The sequence below is a fragment of the Dermatophagoides pteronyssinus genome, unplaced genomic scaffold (assembly GCF_027571235.1).
Source record: "Dermatophagoides pteronyssinus isolate colony J.1.1.1.1 unplaced genomic scaffold, Derpt_VIB-CSIC_2022.12 sq0003, whole genome shotgun sequence".
Classification (NCBI taxonomy): Eukaryota; Metazoa; Arthropoda; class Arachnida; order Sarcoptiformes; family Pyroglyphidae; genus Dermatophagoides; species Dermatophagoides pteronyssinus.
In genome coordinates, this window is record NW_027461527.1 from 3,777,661 (window position 1) to 3,802,128 (window position 24,468).

A 24,468-nucleotide genomic window follows, 5' to 3' on the forward strand; every position below is an offset into this window, starting at 1 on the left:
ATATTGCAACAAACAAATTGAAAAAAAAATCGATGGTATCGATAGTGATGGTGTGATTAGTGATGATAATGACATCCAAATACAAAAAAAACATTGGAATCATCAGATTTTATAAGATTTTTAAAGATGATAACATCGATTATAATCGATGCAGGTGGATTTTTTCGTTTTCCTACATTATTTTTTATTATTTATATAGGCACATACATTTTTAAAACGGATGTTTAAAAATTTTTCTTAAAAAAAATGATGAGCATACATGGCGATAATATATATGTTTGAAATAATTAGTGTTCCGGTTTTTGTTTGCTGTTTTTAAACAAGGTATTCCTCTTCATTTCATTCTTTTTTGCGGTGGTGGTGGAAAAGCCATTTTTGTTTCAATTTTTATTGAGATTTGGAAAACAATTGTATTCGTTTACCACGATTAACCTGTGGTTTGGTTTTGATTGTACCCTTCTTTCTTCTGGAATTCTATTTTGATTACAAACAAAATTAATTAAAATTGAAAAATTTTCACAGTTTCATTTTTTTTACCTTTTTCGTTACAAAACCAGTTTGTTTAACTTTACGTTGTGAATATGGTAATTTTTGACGATTTGATGGTTTTTTTACACGATAAATACGTACTAACCAATGTTCAGTTGTATATGCTTCTTCAAGATGTTCAAGTTTAATATTTTTATTACCAATTTCAGTTTGTCTAGTACGATCATAACCATGTGGTGAACGAAAATCAGTCTGATTTTTTTTAAAAAATAGATAAATCATTTGCGAAAAAAATGTCAAATCCAAAAAGCAATCACTTACCTGTAATTCACCAAAACGAAAATAACTTAATTTATACATCAGACAATTGAGCAATGTTGGTGAACCACCGGCATCCACACGAAATTCACCACGATCAGTAAAATAATCACTTTCACGTATATCATTCGGATGTTCACCTTCAGCAATACGTACCATCCATAAAAATTTATTAATATCATCACCTGAATAACCGATTACACCACCAAATATAACTAAAACATAATCAACATCTAATGCTTTCATAATTTCATATGCTGCACTTTCATTTGATGACATTGCTTTACCAACTAATGCAATATGACTATTATTCCATGTATTATTATCAACTAATGTTGTACGATTTGCCATACCGGCTATTTGATAGCCATAATCCCACCAAGACATAACTCTTGCATCATCATCAGTATTTTGTGATAGCCAATAATATGCTTCACGAAAATCATCCAATATAACACGAGATCTAAAAAAGGAAAAAAGAAAATGAATTTTCAAATGAAAAATGAAAAATTCAAACACAGAAAATTCCTTACCCATCACCACCATAACTGGCTAGTACAATACTAGGACTAGAATAAGCATTACTAGTTACCCAAGTACAATGAACAACAAACAACATTAATAACATTATTAATAAAACTGATGCTATTGTTCGTAGATTAGCACTTAATGAATCAGATTCTTTTGGTTCGGAACGTATTTTTCTTATTTTTCCAGCTTTATCATAAAGATTTTTTTGACCATTTTTTTGATCATCATCATTTTGTTGTTGTTGTTGCTTAGATTTAGATGATGTTATTGTTGGAGTTGTTGTTGGTGTTGTTATTGTTGTTGATTTCTCTTTATCCATTAGACAACCAGAAAAACATTCGGAAAATGCAATAGCACTAAGAACACATACAACCGGTGTAAATGTTAACATTAAACGTACCATAACTCCAGCAAAATAAGAAGCAGTAATTGCATATAAGGTAACTATTTATTTGTTTTGTTTTTGGACCAGAAACAAAAGCATTAGTTTAGGAAAAAAAAGCTTTGAAAAATACAAAAAAAATAAATACATACTGAATACACGTTCATCATTAACTTCACGAATACAATACCAAAGACCAGCTGGAAATGCTGTAACAAGTACATGAAGATCGAAAAAAAATGAAAACCATGTTGTTGGTTGATGTTCAGAAACTGATGCTATAATTGGTATATGAATTTTTGCATAACCAGTATCCCAAAGTGAATAAAAACGACCACTCCATGGTGCAATATAACCAGCATATGTAAGTGTAACAACACTTAAAAATACAAGACCAGCAAAACCAATAACAGCTGTTATGAAAAATGTTTTCAATTGTGATTTCGATACAAATTCTTGTAGATATTTAAGAAATGCATATGCTTGTAATAATGCAAATACACCGGCCGATGCCATATGTTCACTAGTACGAACTGGTTGAAAACCAACAAATGGTATTTGCATTGAAAACAATAATCCTAATATAAAAAATACGCTATAACCTGAAAAAGAATATGAGGGTTTTTTTAATGGTTTCATTGAATTCTATACATTCAATAAACTTACCAACATAAATACGATTAGAATATCGTCCCATTAATAGTAGAAAAAATACATGTAATGGAATCAAGTTGATAATGAATACATAACCACCCCAAGCAGAAACCATATATAAATATGATAATGCTGTTAATGTTGCCCAAAATACTGAACCAGTTTTTACTGTTTTAACCCAAAGATAATATGTAAACATTAATGCAAATATAGCAATTCCTTCATTATCATAACTGCCGGCAACTGAACGTGAAATATAACCCGGAACTATTTATCAAGGAGAATAAAAAAACAAACAATGAGAAAGTTTTCGGTCAAGCAATGACAATAACAAACAAACCAATAGCAATAAAACATGCAGCAAATAAACCAGCCGATTCATTCCAAAGTTCTTTTGTAAGTAAATATGTAGCGATAGCTGTTAAACCGGAAAATATTGGTGCAAGAAATACACAAATATCTCGAATATGAATAGGAATGTGTAATATATCCAATATATAATGTATTAGACCAGATGTTAACATTAAACCTGGATAAACAGTACCACCAACAATACGACCTAATGGATACCAAGCTCGTTCATCAAACCAATTAAGAAAATTATAGAATCCATTTGTAACCATATAATGTGTTGCACGATAATTGAACCTTTTTTAAATAAAAAAAAAAATCATTATTAAATTATCAAACCCAAATGACAATCAACATACCATGGATCAAATTCATGAATGATACTTTCAAAACGTATCACAGCAAATAAACGGCAACAAAAACCGGCTAACCATGCAAGACCCAATATGGTTACTTGTAATAATAATAACCGACTTTTTAAACCATTTGGTTTATTATTATTACCACCAACACATTGTTGTTGTTGTTGTTCATTTGAAATCATTTCTTTTGATGATTTCGATGAACTGGCTTTATTTTCGTTTACCACCATCAAGAATTTTGTATAATAATTTTCTTTAATAGAAACAAAAAATCAATCAATAAGAATCGAAGAATTTTTTTTTGCAAATGTCAAGCGAACCTTCAGTAGAAGATGGATTCTGACTGACTTGTTTTTTTTTCTTCGGTTGTTATCGTGATCGTCAGGAATCGGAATCGATCACTTTTTATTTATCCACAAAACAAAAAAACACACAAAAGAATAGAATTTTTTATTCAATAAAAACCAACTCATCAATCAAACACACACACTCTCATTGAAAGTTAATAAGCTCGCCGAACACCGCATGTATACACCACACTTAACACAAAGATGACGTTTGCATAAGGCAAAAGAAAAAAAAAATTTTTATTTAAAACAAAAATTCGAAAATTAACGCCATCTTTTGACAGACCGGTGGTATTTTGTATTTTTTCTAAATGTTGCTTTTTAGTTGCATTAGATGGCAGCAGTGCAGCATTATGGATGATGATGAATTGGAATTTTTGAAATTAATTTTTTTTTCAAAAACGTCATTTTTTCTTCAAAGTCAATCAATCAATCAATCAATTAGAAAAAAAAATGATAATTTTTAATCGAACCTTTTCAATTTTGGGAGATTAAATGCTTATGGTAATAATCACTGGGGTATAAAAAATGATAAAATCAATTTCAAGATTTTTTTTGGTTTTTTAAAAATAAAAAATGATGATAATGATGAGATTAATTAAGATTAAGATTGGATGCGGATTTGCTCATATGACTACAAAGAAATTATCGATCGTCATCAATCCATCGATCATCGGGGTATAAAAGTATCGATATTTTTTTCCAAAAAATTGATTCAAAAAGTCAATTTTTTTTGAAAGTTTTAAATTCCAAACCATCATTGACGACTACTTTGACTCAGCCAACCCGAAATAATTTTTAAAAAATGAAAATCTTTCAAATATTATTCGTTTTTTTCACAGTGTTTGCTGCATTAACATTCGGTGAAATGCATCGTTTCTGTGGTGATCATGGTGATTGTAAACATGTGGATAAAAATAATCCCGAAGAATGTTGTATTAGTGGCCAATTGAATGGTTATCATGAATGTTTACCGAATCCATCGCCTGGTCAAAAATGTCCACCATTGCCCGTATTTTGAATGAGAGATATGACTAACGAAACAACCCTTTTTTTGCCAATAAAAATTTTCTAAAATACAAAAAAAAATGAATTTAAAAAATAAATAAAAACTTGATTTTTTCTCCCCCAGAAAAACACTTACATTTTGTTTTCTGCTTGCAGCGATCACAAATGGACTAGCTTCTTGTTTTTGATTTGATTTTTATTTTGCTGGTTTGCTGAATGGTAATGTTTTTCAATTGATAATATTGAATAATAATGCTAGAATGATACATGCAGTATAAACACCTAATGCCATCCACCATAATAATTGTTCATGAAGTTTTTGTTCAAAATTTTTCAACACCAATAAACCGATTGTTAAACCAGCTAATGCACCGGCTAAATGTGCAACATATGATATTGATTCGGATTGAAACATAATAATATCCGATTGAATAGCATAACGATGATATATGGCAATACTAACATCAACTGATGCTATTAAAAATACACCCAATACACGTAATAATCCCATTTCCAAATGATTATAATTTAGTAGAACATTGGATAAATGTGCAGCTAATAATGCATAAACACCACCTGAAGCACCAACCAAGTAACAATTTGGATCAAATACTGATGTTGCTAATGAACCAGCTAATACACCTGACATATAAACAATACCAATACGTGTTGATCCATGTACCATTTCCAGTGGTAATCCAACCAATAATTGTACAATTAAATTAAAAATTAAATGTAACCAACCAGCATGTAAAACCATATACAGGAAAAATCTCCAAATTTCATTTTTTCTATCTGGACGATAAATAAATATTGAATCCGTGGGTATTGGACCAGATGTTGTTAATTCAATTTGATTTACGATTGTATAATAGGCGAAAAATATTAATTCAACTAATGTTATGGTCAGTATGAAAAATGGTGGTGGCATACATGAATACATATCGGCATAATATTTACGATCACGTTCATCATCAAGAAAATGTTTAGCAACCGTACGGGTCATTTTATTGAATATTTTTTTCATTGATGATTTGGATGAGGATGACTGGGATGTTGATGACGGTGGTAACATTGGTGTTTTTGATGATAATTGTTGTTGTTGTTGTTGTTGAAGCAATTGCACTTGAGGATGATGATGATAATAATGTTGATTTGGATCAAAATGAATCGATTGACAATATGGTGATTGATTTGTTGTTGTTGTAACCGAGTTGTTGTTGTTATTGGGCAATATTTGAAAATCTTGCAATTCAACCAAACGGCTACCGTTTGATGATGAAGATGATGACGATGGTATCGGACCTATTAATGATGGTAAAATAGCCGAATAACTTGGTAAACTTAAATCACCACCAAATTGTGGTGAAATTGTTGTTGTTGTTGCCGCTGGATGATTTTGATTTTCAACATCGAAATTCGTTTGATTAGTTATCATTATTGGTGATATTGATGATGGATGATGCTGTATTTGTTGTTGTTGTTGTCGCAATTGTTGTTGTTGTTGTTGTTGCGACGATTGTTGTTGTTGTTGTTGTTGTTGTTTATTCCAATTATTAATCTGTCTATGTCTACTAATAACATCTTCATGATAATGATGTGATCGATAAAAATCATTTGAAAAATTATTATAAAGATAATTATGATAAATGTTTGTCATATTTGTTGTTGTTGTTTTGGTTGTTGTTGTTGTTCGTAATCCAGGTATTGTAAAACAACGAAATATTTCATTTAGATTTTGTTTTTGATTTAGCTAAAAAAGATTTTTGTAGAAAGAAGAAAAGAAACAGAAGAAAAATGGTTATATTTTCAAATGAAAATGTCTTTGCGAGGGAAAAAGAAACTTTTTTTTTGCAAAAAAAGAAAAAACTCGTTGATCACAAACCATCTAACCTGACCTGACCAAAGATATCATCATTATTCAAAGAAAACTAGAAAAGAAAAATTGGTTATCTTGATTGTTCATCTTAATGATGATCAACAACTGAAAAACCAGAAACAATAGTCAAATGAAAACAAATGGAAAAAACAATGGGCATCATTATTCATTATCCATTTCAATTTTCTTTGTTTTTCTTTCTGTTTCATGTAAAAATTCATGCACAATGAAATAATTAAACCAGACACCAAGTGTGTGTGTGAAAATGTCAAAAACAAAACAAAAAAGTTAAATAAGGATTAGACTTTTTTTGCATAGACAATCGGTTAGCTTCTGTGTTTGTTTGTTTGGTAGGACATTTAAAAATTCAATGAATAATGATCGTTTCGATTCAATGATAATGATGATTATCATCATCATTGAAAAGATAAAGAGACTTAAGGGAGAAAAAAAATCTTCATTCAAGAGATAGGCAAGCAAACTTCTTTAAAAATTCTTAACACTTCATCATCATCCTTGATCAATCGATCGATCGATTGATTTTTATTTGATCAAACATTAATTTTCCAACCAGAAAAATTCAATTTCGCTAAATTGTTTTTGTTTTTCCTTCTTCTTCCATTTCATCATTTGCTAAAATTCATTCGAGCAATCATCATTTGATTATCATCATCAAAAAGGCGACCAGGATTTTGATGATTGCTCTATATATATTTTGTGTGTTTCCAAAAACCAATTTCATTCTACACACTTGATGATGATGATTGTCTTGAAGAGACAACGAAGCAAAAACAAAAAAACAATAATGTCTATCCTGTTCTGCCAAGTAATGAAGAGAATGGAATGGCAAAGAGAAGAGAAAAAATCAATTTACCACTATGGATGAATGAATATTATTATGATGAAATGATTATCCAGGTAAAATTTAAGGTAGGTAGGTAGGTATGTTTAAAGTGAATGAATTACATATCCCAAAAGGCAATATGGAAACTTTTTTTAAAAAACGGATCCTGTTTCTGTTGAAGAGCAATTATCATCATCCATAATGTTTTTTACTGATTATAATCGTCAAAATATTTTCTTTTCTTTCCCTCGCTATCAATCATAATAATAACCAAGGGAACCAAAAATCAACCAGAAAATTTCATTGCATCATTTGATTTTTTGATTTTTGGATTATCAAATTTAATTTTTAAAAAAAAAAGACAAATGATGATAACCTGGAGACAGGAATATTTTTAAAATTTTCAAAAATACGTATCATGCAATGAGCATACCTACACTGCACACACACACCTATTCTATTCTGATTTAACGTTTAGTTGATTGTCCGGGATTGTTTTTGAACACACACAGAAAAATCAACGAAAACGATGCAAAAATGAAAAATTCAAAATGCGGAGGTGGATGACGAGATATATACGAAAAAAATAAATTCATTCATTTCTTTGATAAGAAAATTAAGTAGGTAGAGGTTTCTATTTTATCCAAATTGGGGGATATCCATGATACACAATGACTATGTTGAATAATAACAAACGACATTCAACAGATAACAGGTAACTAACGTTAGTCAGGTGAACAAAAAATGACTAGATCATCATCAACAACCAGAACAGAACAGAACAAAAAAAAAAATTCGTTAGTTGACCCTGTGTTTGAATGGAAAAGTGCATGGGAAAAAACAAAATTAATTGTCCATATGTCAGGCATATGTATGTAAAACACACACAGGTAACAAGATTCAGGTAAATTTCACATGCAAAATTGCAATGATGATCATCATCAAGATTTTTGGGAAAAACTAACTATCCTGGACAATCATGATGATGATGATGATGATTAAATTGAAAATGACAGCAGCAGATTCTCTGATCAGATTTTTTCTATTTTCGGGAAAATTTTCCTTGAATGTGATGACAATTAAAAAAAATTTATTTATTTTTTTGTCTTTGCGTAGGTGTATTGTGTTGATGAAAAATGTCATCAAACTTTGCAGATGATGATGCTATGCGATGATAATGAAATGAAATGAAAAAAAAACTACGTGGGAGTCATCCACAGTGCAATAAATTTTTAATTTAATTGTCGAAGGAAAAAACTTTCAAAACTTTTGAAAAACTTTTGAAAAACTTTTGAAAAAACCAGAAAAAATTATTTCCATAATTTTTCTGGTTTTTGACAACAACCAGGGCGTTAGCGTTGCTTTTTGTGTTTTGTGTTTTGGTTGGGTGACAAAACAGAATGAACAGCAAAAACCGGAACAAACGAACGGAAATTATTGGTTTGGTTTGGGTTTTATGTTTGTGGACGAAAACAAAATCACACCGGATATTTTTTTTTTATTTTCGTTATAAATTTACCTGTTGATATTGTTGCTGTTGTTGTTGAAAATTGAATTTTAGTTTTTTTTCAAGTTAAGTTTACAACGCAAAAAACACAAACACAGTAAAAATTTTTTTGAAAAAAAAACGGGGTGATCTTCTTGTTCACTGATCAAAAACTGAATGAATATGGTACTTGGTTGGTTGGTTGGTTGGCTGGTAATTTCAATTCAGAAAAACTTTTTAGCTAACCAAAGAGAAACAGCGAGAGAGAATCTGTCTAGCTTCAATATGGGCATATTGTCTGTCTCATTCATTCAGTCAGTTTCTCTCTCTCTCTCTCTCTCTCTCTCTCTCTCTCTCTCTCTCTCTCTCTCTCTCTCTCTCTCTCTCTCTCTCTCTCTCTCTCTCTCTCTCTCTCTCTCTCTCTCTCTCTCTCTCTCTCTCTCTCTCTCTCTCTCTCTCTCTCTCTCTCTCTCTCTCTCTCTCTCTCTTGATGAAAAAAATAGCGAAAAAACGACCCATTCGACAAAAAAAAAAGGTATTTTTTTTGTGTTAACAGTCACCGCCGTTTGTTCATTTCCATTCAATTCATGTTTGAATTTGATTTGTGATTTGTGATAGAAGCCCCTCCCCTATAATTTTGAATTGATAAATGTTACCACCCACATGTTGTGTTGTGGTCATCATTATTCATTCATCATTTCATTCATTTGATAAAATTGATGAAAAAAAGGATGTTTATGTAAGTGAATGTAGAACGAGAAAAAATCGATAAATTTTCCGATAAATTCAATTTTCATAAAATTTCTCGATAAAATTTCCGGAAAATTTCCGAAAGTAATCTTTTTTAACAGACGAATAACAGACGAAAAAAAAATGACCAATTTCCGACGGAAAACAAAAAATGTCGACACGCGTCACCACCAAGAAAAAACGTATGGTGACCACCACCACACATCCTATATCCACACAAATTGAAATTCAAAAAAAAGACTACATTTGGTTATATGTCACTCGACATAGACCATCTGGTCATTAATATTTTCCTATTTTTTCGCTTGTTGAATGTTGTTGTTGTCACAACAACGACGACACACCAGACAATGGTCACGGTTTACTGAATTTCTAATATGGTTAGTAAAGTCTGTTTCATGTCACCAATTATCATTTCATTTTTGGACATTCATTCATCATTGGAATGTCAATTCTAATATTAAAAAAAAAGTTGAAAGTTCAATCAAACTTTGGGCGTTCAGAAAAAAAAGTAATCGAAAAAACAAAAACAAGCATCCTTGATGTTTTGTCGCGGCAAATCTTCAAACAAACATCATTGGGTCACTATACCTACATCCATTTCACTATATCCACCTTGTTTGCTTGTTTGTCCAAATTGTCATTTGTCGTTGATGATGATGTTTGTCAAAGGAACAGCGTTTTTTTGTCAATTGAAAATACCCCAAAAAACATGCGACAAAATCCCTAAAATAAATATGGATGATGAAAATTGAACTTTCGCCCGAAAAAAATGGCACACTTCAATCAAACAGCTGCTGTTTGGCTGTTGCTTTTTGGAAAAACCAAAATACTTTTTTTTCCATTTTCAAACAAATAAAAAAAGTCTGGTCGTGTGTCACACACACACACAATCATCATGTAAATGGACGAGAAAAAAACATTCGACCAAAGCCAAAGCCAGAAAACAAAAAAACCATTTGCAAAAATTAGAGCACAAGCCGTTCAAACCAGTCAACCAAACCAAACCAATTGAACAAAATAGCCTTGAAAAAGAACGAAAATCAGCCAGGTTTTCATTTCAATTTGGCTTGGTTAGACAACAGGTCTACAGATTCAGGATTAAAGGTAGCACGTGCTTGATTGAACCAAACTCGAAAAAAAAAGAAAAAGAAAAAAAAAAGGCTCGTGGCACAACAACCCTCGATCAGGTCATTCATCACATCTGCTCACCAGAAAAAACCAAAACCAAACGAAAATCCATTAGTAAAACTTTTTCCAGAGAAACACAGACACACACACACACCTAACTTGTTGCTTATTGTCACCAAAATGATTTTTTTTTGTTCGGATCCAAAAAATTTCCACCAACCTCACCCTCCTGATCAGATGGAGATCACCAGAAAATATTGAAATGGGATGATTGACTGCACACTATTCACCAAAACACAATGAAAAACTTATTAATAGATTAGGCTACTGTGTGTTTCTCTATCTGGGGTTTTTGTGAAAATGTCGTTGGTTGTTATCCCCCTGCCACCAAACACAGTAGTTTGTTCAAAATCATCATCATTATCTTTATGCTTATTTTCCAACAGCAAAAAAGACCTGCTGCTGCTGCTTCAGAGAAGGCCAGAAAACGACAATTTTTTCTCTTTTCGTTTTTCGGTTTTTTGACATTTCAAACGAAACAAAACGACATATGGTGTGCACGAGACCAAAGAGGATGTAAGTTTATATATGGATATGGTGTGTGTGGCACGTGTCTATTTTTTTCACAACTGTAATCTGCAAGTTAGGCTTTCTGCAAATTGAAAAAGCATTTTGGGGTAAAAATGGCCTTGAAGTTGATGATATTTTTCATAGTCAAAACTCTCAGACAAAGAGAGACGATATTTATAATTAAAAAGATCGTTAAGAATCACAAAATGAAAATGTCAACGCTTTTCTCGGGAAAAAACAACAGCAGAAGAAAAAGATTGACATCCTTCTTCTTCTTCTGCTGTTTTTACGATTCTTGAATGAATGATGATGATAATGAGAAAAAGTTCAAGTTTCAAAGTTCTTAAAAGTTTCTCTTTTGGTTGAATGATCCAAATTTAGACCAAAGTTAAGATAACTAACTAACCAACTAAGCAAGTAAAGAAAAACACCAAGGGTAAGTGTAGTAAGTGTGATCAAAAAGTAATCAAATCTTATGTCTTATTGAAATGGCCAGATGAGTATTAACACGTGTGTGTCTCACGCGCGACGATAATGATTATGATGATGATGATGATGACAAAATGCAAATCATCAAGATGATGATCAAGATAAGAGATAATTTCAAGTTTAACAAGCAGCAACAAAAGAAAGTTAATAACCTTTTTTTTTAAAAAAAAGGAAAATTCAATTCAATTCGTTTCGGTTCCATGAACATTGGTTTCATTAATTAGTTTTAAGTGAAGAAAAAAACAAATTTTGGCTACTGGAAAATCCTATGTAACAAGATCAGATACAGTCAGAGAAAAGAAAAGAAAAGAATTTTTTCATAAGAAAAAGTTTCTCTTGGCATTACGATTGATCAAAAGAAAGAAATTCAAAGAAACTTTTTTCCATTCTTCTTCAGAACACAAATGAAGAAAAAAAAAGGTAAAACTTTGAATCTTTCAAGGGCAATAATTCATTGTGCGTACAGGTAGGTAGGTAATTTTGATTGTAAAATGAAAATTTTTCACAATCAAATTATCAAAAATTTTGTTCAATAAATTCTTTAAACAACCGACCAAAACGAAAAAAATATTGACACTTGAAATGAAGAAAAATGTTTCAAGAATAACAAAAAAAAAATTGTTTCAAGCCAAACCTTAAGAGAGAGAGAGAGAGAGAGAGAGAGAGAGAGAGAGTGGGTTACGTTTCAAGTTTACGATTTTTTACATATAGAAAGATAGCGGGATAGGTTTGGTATTTTTTTTTATTTTTTATTTGTTTAGTATCGACCTGTCAATAAAAAAAAATTTTCTACCATAACACAATTGAATTGTTACGAATTGGCGATTGATTGGCGATTGATTTGATGGTGGCAGTGAGAAAAAAGATAAGGTTCACTATTCATATCGCAATCAATCGATCGATCGATCGATTGATCGGTATTTCTTACAAGCCAGAAAATTTTTTTTCTTTCTCCAAAAATTCAATTCATTAGTTGGCGGCAATCGTAACCATTCAACCTTTGATGATGATCAAGATGATCATCTTGATCGATCGAGTGAATGAATGAAGAAAAAAATCATAAAATTTTTTCCTCACTCTTATCTATGGACAAAATTGTCTTAATTTAGTATTTTTTTTTTCTAATATCGAATTTTCACGGTTTTAAGGTTTGGTTCAGGTAAATAATAATAATAAAAAAAATTTGCATAAAATTTACCTGGAGAAAGCACACCTACACAATTATGCACGCGAATTAGCAGAAAAAAAACGTGCTGTAACTTACAAAAAAAAATTTCATATTTTCTTATCACTCGTATCGAATATCAAAGGAAAAAAGGAAACTTATTTTTGTTTTGGAATCCAAAGAATCCATAGAACATCACCCAAACCATAATGGTTACCTAGTGGTAGTTATTCGATTATGATGATGATGATGATTGGAAATCCAGAAAAAGGTATAAAAAAGGGTTAATTAATTGGAAAAGTTTTTCTCCTTGATTGATTGATTGATTGATTATGTGATTGATTAACACCAACATCAAAAAAATGAATCGATTAATAATTTCATCAATTTTCTTATTAATATTATCAATAAATTTATGTTTTTCATCATTTCCAATACCAAATTTTATAAAATTATTAATAAATAGTAATGTTGATGATGATGATGAATCACCAATTGTAACATTAAAAAATGGTGCACGTATACGTGGTGTTAATGAATGGGTGCCGGATAAAAAACCAATGTATTTTTTCAAAACAATACGTTATGGTGAAATCAAAGAAAGATTTGGCCTACCACAACCAGTTAAACAATGGAATGATATTTATGATGCAACTTATTTTCGTAATGGTTGTCCACAAAATTTACCATTCATATCAACAGAAGAAGATTGTCTTTTCTTAAATATTTTAACACCGGTTATTTATTCAACATCAAGTGATAAAAATCATTTACGGCCAGTTATATTTTATATTTATGGTGGTGCATTACAATTTGGTAATATAAAATTTATACTAAGTAAATTATATGATGGTAGCCATTATGTGGATTTTGGTGATTTCATATTCGTCAGTGTTCAACATCGTTTAGGTGCATTTGGTTTTCTTTATTCGGGTAATGAACGTGCACCAGGTAATCAAGGTATACATGATATGATTCTTGCCCTAAAATGGGTTAAAGAGAATATTGAACGATTTGGTGGTGATCCAAATGATATAACATTAATGGGTTTATCATCCGGTTCAATGGCTATTTCAACATTAATATTATCACCATTAGCACGTGGTCTATTTCATCGGGCAATAATGAAATCTGGTTGTATTAGTGATTATTATACATATTCACCTGAACGTTTGCTAAATTTTTCAAAAGAATTTGCCAAATTATGCGATTGTCCAATTGATAATCCAAATCATATGATTGATTGTTTACAAAGTAAATCAATAAATGAATTAGTTGGTGTACGATTAGCAATAAATTTACGTGAAATATTTACTGGAAATATATTCCTGATGATGTATGGTGATCATCGAAAACTATTACCTGAACGACCAAGTAAAATGTTTGCAAATGGTAATATAAATCCAGTTGATTTAATTGCTGGTTTTACACATGGTGAACAAGGAAATTTTGTTGAAAATTTCCATCCAGAACTGAAAAATGGTTCACAAACAATGAATATCAAGGATGTAAAAAGAATATTTGATAAAATTTCATCAAGCGTTCCACGTATGTATGAACATAATGATAAAGTTTTTAATTTTTATACCAAAAATATGAATGATAATCCATTAAAATCTGAAGTAAGATTAGCAATTGGTCATGCATTATCTGATTCAATTTTTACATGTCCAACATATCTGTATACACAAAAATATGCACGTGCAATAGCCAAAAATTCATCAAATTCTAAATATAAAGTTTATCTATATCGTTTTGATCATCATTCACCATATATGATGATAATGTCTTGTCCATCATGGATGGGTCCTTGTCATGGTGCTGATCTACCTATAATGATTGGTATGGCACATTATACCCGGTTATTATCATTTGCATTTTCCGCTACGGATAGAAAATTAAGTCATCAAATTATGAAAACATTTACAAATTTTATTGAAACAGGTGAACCGGGTAATTTTATTGATAATCTTGAATGGCCAGAATTTCGTTCCGTACAAAAAACAAGAAATGGACAGGAGAAAATTTCCTGGAAACAAATGGTTATCGATAGTAAATCACGTATTATTGTTGATGCTCATATTGATCAATGTAGATTTTGGGAACCATATCTTTCCGTTGATGATCCTATCAACTAAATTTTACACAATTCAAATTCACAAACAAAATAAAACAAAACATACATTTGTTTACAATCCTGATTATTTTCCCAAAAACAATTTTCCGTTGACTGTTAATTGATTTGAATAATAATAAAAAAATGTTGATTATTTGCAAAACGAAAAAAACGTGCGGTAACTTTAATTCTCTTTGTTCGTAGAATTTTATAAAGATTTTTTGTTATGGAATCCAAAAATCTGCTTATGATATTGGTGGTTACCGTGGTGGTAACATGCGTAATTTCATTCTTAATAGCGAAAAACAAATATTTTGGATATTCAACAAAAAAACAGGTATAAAAAGAATTTCATTTTTCTTTGAAATTTTATGACGAATAATCCAACAAAAATGAATCGATTAATTATTTCATCGTTATTACTGTTATTATTATTATTACCAACAAATTTGTGCTTTTCAATATTACCCAATTTTATAAAATTATTGCTAAACAACAGTCAAGATGATGATGAATCGCAAATTGTAACATTAAAAAATGGTGCACGTATACGTGGTATTAATGAATTGGTACCGGGTAAAAAACCAATGTATTTTTTTCGTACAATACGTTATGGTGAAATCCGAGAAAGATTTGGCCTACCACAACCAGTCAAACAATGGAATGATATTTATGATGCAACTTATTTTCGTAATGGTTGTCCACAAAATTTACCATTCATATCAACTGATGAAGATTGTCTTTTTCTTAATATTTGGACACATAATATCTATTCATCATCATCGTCATCGAAAAATCTTCTTAGACCGGTAATTTTTTATATTCCTGGTACTGGATTTGATTTTGGCAATATAAAATTTCTTCTCAGTAAATTATTTGATGGTAGTAATTATGTGGATTTTGGTAATTTTGTTTTTGTAAGCATACAACATCGTTTGGGTCCATTTGGTTTTCTTTATTCGGGTAATGAACGTGCACCAGGTAATCAAGGTGTTCATGATATAATTCTCGGTCTACAATGGGTTAAAGAAAATATTGATCGATTTGGTGGCAATCCAAATGATATAACATTGATGGGTTTATCATCCGGATCGATGGCTATATCAACATTAATATTATCACCATTAGCCCGTGGACTATTTCATAGAGGAATTATGAATTCTGGTTCAATAAGTGATTATTATAATTATTCACCTGAACGTATGTTAAATTTTTCAAAAAAATATGCCCAAAAATGTAATTGTCCGGTAGATAATCCTGATCATATGATTGATTGTTTGCAAAGTAAATCGGTAAATGAATTAATCGAATTACGATCATCATTTAATCTTTCTGCCTTATTCACTGGAAATGTATTTCTAATGATGTATGGTGATCAGCAAAAATTATTACCTGAACAACCAAGTAAAATGTTGGCCAATAATGATTATAACCCAGTCGATTTAATTTCAGGTTTTAATAATGGTGAACAAGGTGTTTATCTGGATAATTACTTTAAAGAATTAAGAATTGATTCAAGAAAAATGAATATCAATGATGTTAAACAATCATTCTACAAATTTTGTAAAATAGTTGAACATATGTCTGAATTTTGTGATAAAATATTCCAATTTTTTACACGTAATATGAATGATAATCCATTTCGATCCGATGTTCAAAAAGCATTAAGTCATGTATTATCTGATTCAATTTTTACATGTCCATCATATTTATTTACACAAAAATATGCACGTGCTTTGGCACGAAATTCATCCAATTCTAATCATAAAGTTTATTCATATCGTTATGATCATCATTCACCATATATTTCATTATTATTTTGTCCAAAACGATTAGGTATTTGTCATGGAACTGATTCACCAATATATTATGGTTTGGCTTATTATACACGTATCTTGTCGTTTGTATTTACCGCTACGGATAAAAAACTAAGTTATCATGTAATGAAATCATTTAGTAATTTTATTGAAAATAGTGAACCTGGCCACTTTATGGATAATCTTGAATGGCCAGAATTTCGTTCAATTGAATCAAATGGTGGAAAAAATATTTCCTGGAAACAAATGGCTATCGATAGTAAACCAAACATCATTATCACTGATGCATATGTTGAACAATGTCGATTTTGGGAACCATTTCTTTCCGTTGATGATCCTATCAACTAAATTTTCAACAACAACAAAAAAACTTAACACATTGTTTTAACAAACCCTAATTAGATTTATTTGTTACTGAACAAATACCGACATTACCATTTTTTTAAGTTTCTTTTGTCCTCTTTTTTTTTATTCATTCATTATACAACCATTTGAAAACAGACAAACAGCATAATAATAAAAAAAAAATTCGTTACAATTGTCAATATTGAAATGATAAAATGGTCATTATATTTGCTAGCCCTTCAGGTATATTACTTTAGGTAATAAAAATGTCCCATGAGAAAAGCAGAAAAAAAACTTTAAAAATTTTCAAATGACATAATCATTGTGTCATTTTTTATTTGTACAAAAACAATTTTCTTCAGAAATTATTGATCATTCAATCAATCAATCGAATGAAACAACTGATCTGGGAAAATCATTGTGGCAAATAGGAAAAAAAGGATTACGTCTTTTTTTGAATTGGAAGAAAAAATGTTGCTTTAGGCTGGTTTTTTGTTTTGAATACAGAACCAAACAAACAACAAACAAACAAAAAGCCGAAACAAAATTATCAATCAGATAAGATCTTTCGATTGAGAAAAATTTAAGAAACAAAAATTCTCATTCTTATTTTTCAAGTGAAAAAATGGAAACAATTTTATTACATAAAACAAAACTTTTGTTGTTTTTTTTGATCAAATTGAGATCTCAATTCATTCATTGAATTGGTCAATCATTGAACCAAAAACAAAACAAACATTGAAAGACCACCACCCTATTGATTTGATCAATCAATCGATCGTTTGATCACGATATTCAGAAAAAGTAACCATAATAAAAGCAAAGAACGAAAAAAATTATGGACATTCATAATCATAAAGCCTATCATCAACCTATCAACACTCTATTCATTTCAATTCATTATTATCGATGTTCATCAGATAACAGATGTGTTTTGTTGTTGTTGCCGAAGATACCAATCTTCAAACTGCTACACAATCATTATCTACCGGGATAAAAATAGGCCTGACCATTTTTTTTTGTTGCTGGAACATTATCGATTGATAATGAAAATCATAATCATCATTATTATCATTATAATGACCAAAAACATCGACCAAAAAGACGTTGACCATTTTCGCCGAAAACAAAAAATATAAAAAATTAAAAGGCGCACATCAGAAATCAAATATTGTTGTTTACATTCATATCATACAAAGACAGCCGTTGAACTTTGAAGCAAAAAAAAAATCGATCAAACAGCAACCAAATGGTCAAGAGAATGGTCTAGTTTGATTGAACTTTTTCGATTTTTTTCACAACCAACCAAACTAAAAACATTTGTTGCATGCTCTATTGGTTTGCATAGTATCTGGTAAGGGTCCAGTAAAACTTTGAAAAAATATCTTTCCAGACACGAAAAAGTTTTTGGTGGCCAAAAAAGTTTTTCTTGTTGATGGTGGTCATTTGAAACAAACATACACAGATGTACCACACACGATCATCATCATTATCGATCATTCAACAACAAAAAAAAACATCAAGGGCCATCATCATCGATTTTTACATATGTGGAACATATAAATAAACAACCATGGTTAACCCCAAGAACCAAATTAAAACCAGAAAAAATACAGAAAAATTGTATCAAACAAAACAAAAAAATCGATTATTTTCGATTTCAAATGTGTTTATTTTGATGATCCAATTTTCAAACAAAAATACATCTGTCCAGATATATTCATATTATATTAGTCCAGATGAACATCGACACACGACGACCCTATGGTTGATTTGATTTGATTTTTTCGGTGTTTTTTTTTCTTCTTCTGAAATTACAAATGAAAAATCATCATTTCATTTTCTTACCAAACCAACCAACCAAACCAAAAGAATCAAATAATAAATGACAGGCACATTTCTACAGCCTGGAAAAAAAATAAATGAAATTGCAACAAACGACCAAGACGAGAAGAATGAAAAAAAACAAGGTGCAGTTCTAGCCAACCAAACATTTTTGAAAAATTCAGATCAGATATTTTTTCTCGAACAAAAAAAAATTAAGTTTTCTCTCTCTCTCCCTCTCCCTCTCTATCATTCCTACATTTTTTTGGCGGATCTTTTTTATTTTATGATCATCACCTCTCGATGATGATGATGATGATTATGATTATCATCGGCCTTTTTTTTGCGAATCGAAAAAAAGATGATGATCATCATGATTATCATCCATGGTACATTTTACAAGTAAATTTAAAGCTTACAAATAAACACAACAAACGTAAGAAAAAGATAATGGTTTTTTGTTGTTGTTGTTATTGTAGTTCCTTATTCGTATTGAATTATCATTCATTTCATTCCGTTTCATTTGTTGTTGTTGTTGTTTTGGCAAATTATCACTCAACAACAACAACAACAAGAAGATTATAAGTAGAAAATAACTTACTACCTCTTGAACAACAACAACAACATTTGTTGTTGTTGTTGAAAAGAAATTATGTGATGATTTGATCAAAATGATGATGATGATCAAATCAACAACAACAACAACGAAAAAATTGATCGATATTTAGACACGCCTTATCGATTTTTTGTTTTGTTTCGATTTTTCAAAGATTCAAGATTTGAAAATTTCTTTTTTTTCTGTTGAAAAACGTTATTGTTACGTAAATGTGTGTTTGTTTTACCCAAATATATCACGCTTGATAACAAACAACAACAACAGCAGAATGAAATTGGTTCAAATCAAAACAATGATGATTTGAAGAAAAAAACCACCACCACACAAGTTGAGGGACTGAAACAATTTTTAACCCTTTTTTTTGGGATCATATTGCCAAAATGAAAACAAAAAACCGATAACCATAAAGAAAATAAAATAAATAAAGATATATTCTGGTGAAACGATCATAATAAAGAAAGACAAGTCAGCAGGTTTTTGGTTTTGTTTGAAAAACAAAAAAATTAATTTCTTTAAGAAACAAGCAATGTTTGATTGAGAGAATTTTGACAGGTAAAGGTCATATCATATCATCATTATCATCATCAATAACACACAGAAAGAAAGAGCTACGAAAATTATGGTTAACTAACTAGATAAAATTTCTTCTTCTTCATTTCTTCAACCATAAAATCAACCTCGAGAAAATCGATAAACTAAACTTTTTTTTTATTTGTTCGGCATAGTTGATTCAAAAATTGATTTAAAAAACCAAACAAACATTGAAAGGGTTGTGTTCTATGATTATTTATTCAAAATTTTTTTCCTTGTTGATTATTATTGTTTTTTCATTTTTGCATGTTAAAATTGTAAATTCTGTGTGGTCCAACAAACAACAGGGTAATCAACAGTAACCAGTAAAATGAAATGAAATATATCAACAGGTAGTTAGCAAATGGGGGCAAAAAAAACCCTTTTCTCAAGTTTTTCTCAAGTTTTTCATTCATTCATTCTGATAATTTTTGTTTGTTTGATTTGAAACAAGCTGAAAACTTCATTATTGATGTTCATTTTTTCCCACAGCGGGTGTTTTATGTCTTTTTTTTAAAAAAAAAATTTTCAAGATTTTTCAAAATTTTTGGATGAAAAAAAGTTTCTCCAAGTATCATCATCAATTCAAATCGGATAAACACGTGCCGACAGCAGATTAGATTTTTGGAATGAATTTTCCAAAACAAAAATATAGTGTGTGGCTTATGGCACAATGAATTCTCAACAGACAACCAAAAAAATCATTAATCATTTTGGAATTAAGAATTATGATTGCTTGTCAGTTCATACAAAACAGAAACATGTTTTGAAAACAAAATATTCGTGATTTTGATTGTGTTTTAACTTGATGATGATGATGATGATCTCCATATTTTTATTCATAGTCGTCAAAAAATGATTAATTCATCATTCATTCACAACAGCAACAAACGACAAAAACGGAATCAAAAAACGTTTGGCATTTGGGTTCTGAATGCAATGAATGAACCATATTTGTAATAAATAATGATTATTATGAATTTTCATATACAACATTTTTCCATTGTAAACATGTAAATATATTACTACATGTGTCAAACATTTGTAGTAAATGAAACAAAAAAAGTCATATATCACCCTAAGCATAATGAACAACTCAAACATTGATTATGATGGTCAAAAACACACACAGGAAACTACCATATGATGCCGGCAATTTATTTTAATCTAAAAATGTCGGCAAAAAACAAGAAAAAAAAATGTAATAAGCTTTGGATTTAATCATCATTTGAGAAAAAAAACAATGATATTTCTCTGTTTGTTTAAATGTCAAAGTTCATTATTAATTCAAACATCGATATATGTTTTGTGCGTAACACAAAATAATTAAAAGAAAAAATTCTTTTCTTGGCTTCTGTGCACACAAACATTCTTTCATTCATTCAATATATTTCCTTCAAATTATGTAAATATTTGAAAAAAAATGATGATGCGAAACAAACAAAACAAAAAAATTGTTACATTGAAAATCATTGATGAAATATCAAAGAATCGAATCTTTGATGGGTTCAAAGACCGAATTCTTTTTGAATGAAACACATTACGCCATCTATCATGCAAATGATTGAAATTAATTCATGTGCTCACCGTGTGTGAGTGATGAACAAAAAATGGCCACCTGAATCGCGATTGAAACAATTCTTGACCAATTCGGAATTTTTTGCTTCAAAATTACTAAAAATCAACAAATCAAATGATTGAAATGACCAAAATTAATCTTGAATCAATAAGAGAAAAAATCAACAATCTATATAGATTTCGTGATGAATATTTTGTCAACAATTCGAATGAAAATGAATGGCCAAATAAACGATCAGCGATTGAAATGAAAATAAAGGTTTGTTACTTTTTTTTCCAAACGACTAAAACAAATTTTCATTATTTAAAAAATGAATAATCAAAATAGGAAATTAATGATGAACTTGAAAATTATATCAATACAAATCATCTGGATGATGATGATAATAATATGAATAATAAAGCTGAATATTATTTTCTTCGTGGATGGTTATTAAATATACGTGATCAATATGATACAAATGTATTTGAATCACTGACAAAATCAATAAAATTTCAACCAGATAATCAACAAGCATGGTTAGAATTAGGTGAATGTTATTTTAAAAAACAACAACTTAATTTAGCTAAAAATTGTTTTGAAAAAGTTTTACAAATAAATCCATTGGAAAAACATGCATTACGTAATCTATCGATAATGTTACGATCAAATCAATGTAATACTAATGATCAATCATTGGAAACAAAACAACAAAATATTGTTAAAAGTATTGAATTAGCTAAAAAAGCTATCGAATATGATTGTAATGATCCGGATTCATGGGCTATTCTTGGTAATGCTTATCTAACATTATTTTTTCAATCATCCAATAATAAATCATTAAATCGAATAGATTTATTGGAAAAATGTAAATCATCATATCAAAAAGCATTGAATGATCCTATTGTACGAACAAAATCCGATATTCTTTATAATTTTAGTACAATATTACAATATGATGAAGAATTTGAACAATCATTACAATGTTTATATAATGCAAGTCGTTATGATTCAGAATGGCTAGAATTGATTGATAAAAAACAACGATTACTTAATTTGTTTGATGAAATTTGTAATGGAAATAAATTAGATCGGACTGTGATCAAAGCGAAAAAATTAGCCAATATTAAAGAACAATTACAAACGGAAGAATTAAAATTGAAAAAACAATTTCAAAATGAATTGAAATTTTTTAATGGTCAAACAAAATTGATTGATGAATTGAATGTAAATGAAATAAATGATTGTTTACTAGTCTGTCGAATTATATCATATATCGCTGATCCGCATAATATATTTTTTTCATCTATTTATATTATTATTGATTCAAATGGTCAAACAATTACATTGTTTGTTTATGATTTGATCAGAAATAAAGGACCAAGACCTGGTGATACATTAATCATAATCAAACCATTTCTTCGAGAATATCGAATAAAATTCAACGGACAAGAATTTCATTTTAAAGCATTAAGAATTGTTGATCCATTACAGGAAATGTTAATCAATAATATGCAAATTAAAAATGATTGTTTAGCTATACCGACTATTAATGTAACACTTAAAAGTGATTGATTGGATTTATTTGAAAAATAATATTACTTACAACTTCGATAAATTCTTCGATTGTAATGAAACTGGTTCCATATTCAAGAACTTTGGATTTAAGTGCAGCACGTTTACGTGCAACATATGGATCTTGACGAAAATCTTTAGAATCGATTGCAATCAAAAAATCTTCAGTAGCTATTCGTCCGGTTCCTATTGGATCAAACTAAACAACAACAATAATAATTGACGAATGAATGAAAACAAACAACTACAAACTCCACTTACCTTTTCAAATAATCTTATCCATTTCTGTCATAATATAAACACAAACACGAAAAAAAATTACGAATTAGAAACTCTTTCAAAGTATTGATTGAAACAAAAGGAAAAAACTTACAGCATTTTTTTTAGTAAAAATTTTTCCCTTTGTCATTTTTTTCTTCCGGAAAAACATTTTTTTTTCTTTTCAAATTAAGATGTAATGTCACAAATTAAAACAAAAACAAAAAAGTAAAAACAAAAAGAATTTCAAAAATAACCAAAACACATGATGTTGATGATGATGATGACAAGAATAAGTTCGACGTTCGATTATTATTATTATTATTACTTTCTCTCTGTGTGTGTGTGCCTTGTGTTCCTTCCGTCCGTCCTTTCTATTCCGCATACCACTTCCACTCCGGAATTGAATTCGAACCAAATAGATTCTGGAACGCTGGATCATATCCTTGTTTTTGATTCCAGAATCTGTTTGTTTTTCTTGATTTTTTTCCTTCCTACCAAATCAGATTTTTTCAAAAAAATTGATTATTATTCAAATGAATTTTTTCAATCATTCAAAAATTATGATTCCAAAAAATTAAAAAAATTCTTTTCAACAAAACAAAAAAAACGACATCTGATGGATAAGAATCGAACAACAAACAAAAAAAACTACAGCTAGCATTCGAATGTGTGTTTGTGTGAGCCAAGAATATCATTAAAATATACTACTACTACTACTACTACAAAAACAAGTGCAAATAGAATTGTTATTGTCATTGTTGTTAATGTTTGAGGTAGTAGTATTCGTGTCTGTTATTATTATTTTTTTTTTTTTTTACTAACATCCGATTCATAACAACACAAGAAAAAAAAAATCGAACGAACGAACGAACGACAATAATTCAAGTTCGTAGTCCTTTTTTTTTTATTTGTGTTTTTTGTTTTTTGTTTTTTGTTTTCGCATCTCAAAATAATAATAATAACTTTGTTTTAAAAAAAACGAAACAAGAACCTTGTCATTGTGATGATGATGATGAAATTGTTTTTATTT

At 29.7% G+C, this 24,468-nt stretch overlaps 5 protein-coding genes across 7 annotated transcripts; 3 read left to right on the forward strand and 2 right to left on the reverse strand.

Moving 5' to 3' along the window:
- Window positions 1-313: 313 nt before the first annotated feature.
- On the reverse strand, window positions 314-3,621 carry Stt3B (catalytic subunit 3B of the oligosaccharyltransferase complex). Its single transcript, XM_027339603.2, has 9 exons — window positions 3,408-3,621; window positions 3,085-3,340; window positions 2,715-3,022; window positions 2,387-2,641; window positions 1,873-2,322; window positions 1,341-1,782; window positions 811-1,270; window positions 538-741; window positions 314-474 (listed from the first exon to the last, which is right to left on the reverse strand). The coding sequence occupies exons 2-9, from the start codon at window positions 3,315-3,317 to the stop codon at window positions 388-390; spliced, it is 2,439 nt and encodes an 812-aa protein (XP_027195404.2). The 5' UTR covers window positions 3,318-3,340; window positions 3,408-3,621; the 3' UTR covers window positions 314-387.
- Window positions 3,622-4,005: 384 nt separating this feature from the next.
- Window positions 4,006-21,747, reverse strand: LOC113790041 (rhomboid-related protein 2-like). 2 transcript variants are annotated; one of them, XM_075824989.1, is made up of 3 exons: window positions 21,632-21,747; window positions 4,579-6,195; window positions 4,006-4,505 (listed from the first exon to the last, which is right to left on the reverse strand). In XM_075824989.1, exon 2 carries the CDS (start codon window positions 6,100-6,102, stop codon window positions 4,672-4,674), a length of 1,431 nt encoding a protein of 476 aa, XP_075681104.1. In that variant the 5' UTR covers window positions 6,103-6,195; window positions 21,632-21,747; the 3' UTR covers window positions 4,006-4,505; window positions 4,579-4,671. The 2 variants fall into 2 exon arrangements, with proteins under 2 accessions (XP_075681104.1, XP_075681103.1); XM_075824988.1 differs by lacking the exon at window positions 21,632-21,747 and adding an exon at window positions 8,685-8,986.
- On the forward strand, window positions 12,716-15,003 carry LOC113790044 (acetylcholinesterase-like). The gene has a single exon (XM_027339657.2). The coding sequence runs from the start codon at window positions 13,119-13,121 to the stop codon at window positions 14,892-14,894; it is 1,776 nt and encodes a 591-aa protein (XP_027195458.2). The 5' UTR covers window positions 12,716-13,118; the 3' UTR covers window positions 14,895-15,003.
- LOC113790040 (cholinesterase-like) lies at window positions 15,250-17,168 on the forward strand. Its single transcript, XM_027339653.2, has one exon. It carries the CDS (start codon window positions 15,265-15,267, stop codon window positions 17,035-17,037), a length of 1,773 nt encoding a protein of 590 aa, XP_027195454.2. The 5' UTR covers window positions 15,250-15,264; the 3' UTR covers window positions 17,038-17,168.
- On the forward strand, window positions 21,738-23,958 carry LOC113790043 (tetratricopeptide repeat protein 5-like). Of its 2 annotated transcripts, XM_075824990.1 has the most exons (3): window positions 21,738-21,881; window positions 21,951-22,395; window positions 22,456-23,958. In XM_075824990.1, exons 1-3 carry the CDS (start codon window positions 21,738-21,740, stop codon window positions 23,175-23,177), a joined length of 1,311 nt encoding a protein of 436 aa, XP_075681105.1. In that variant the 3' UTR covers window positions 23,178-23,958. The 2 variants fall into 2 exon arrangements, with proteins under 2 accessions (XP_075681105.1, XP_027195457.2); XM_027339656.2 differs by having other exon boundaries at window positions 21,951-23,958.
- The last annotated feature ends 510 nt before the right edge of the window (window positions 23,959-24,468 follow it).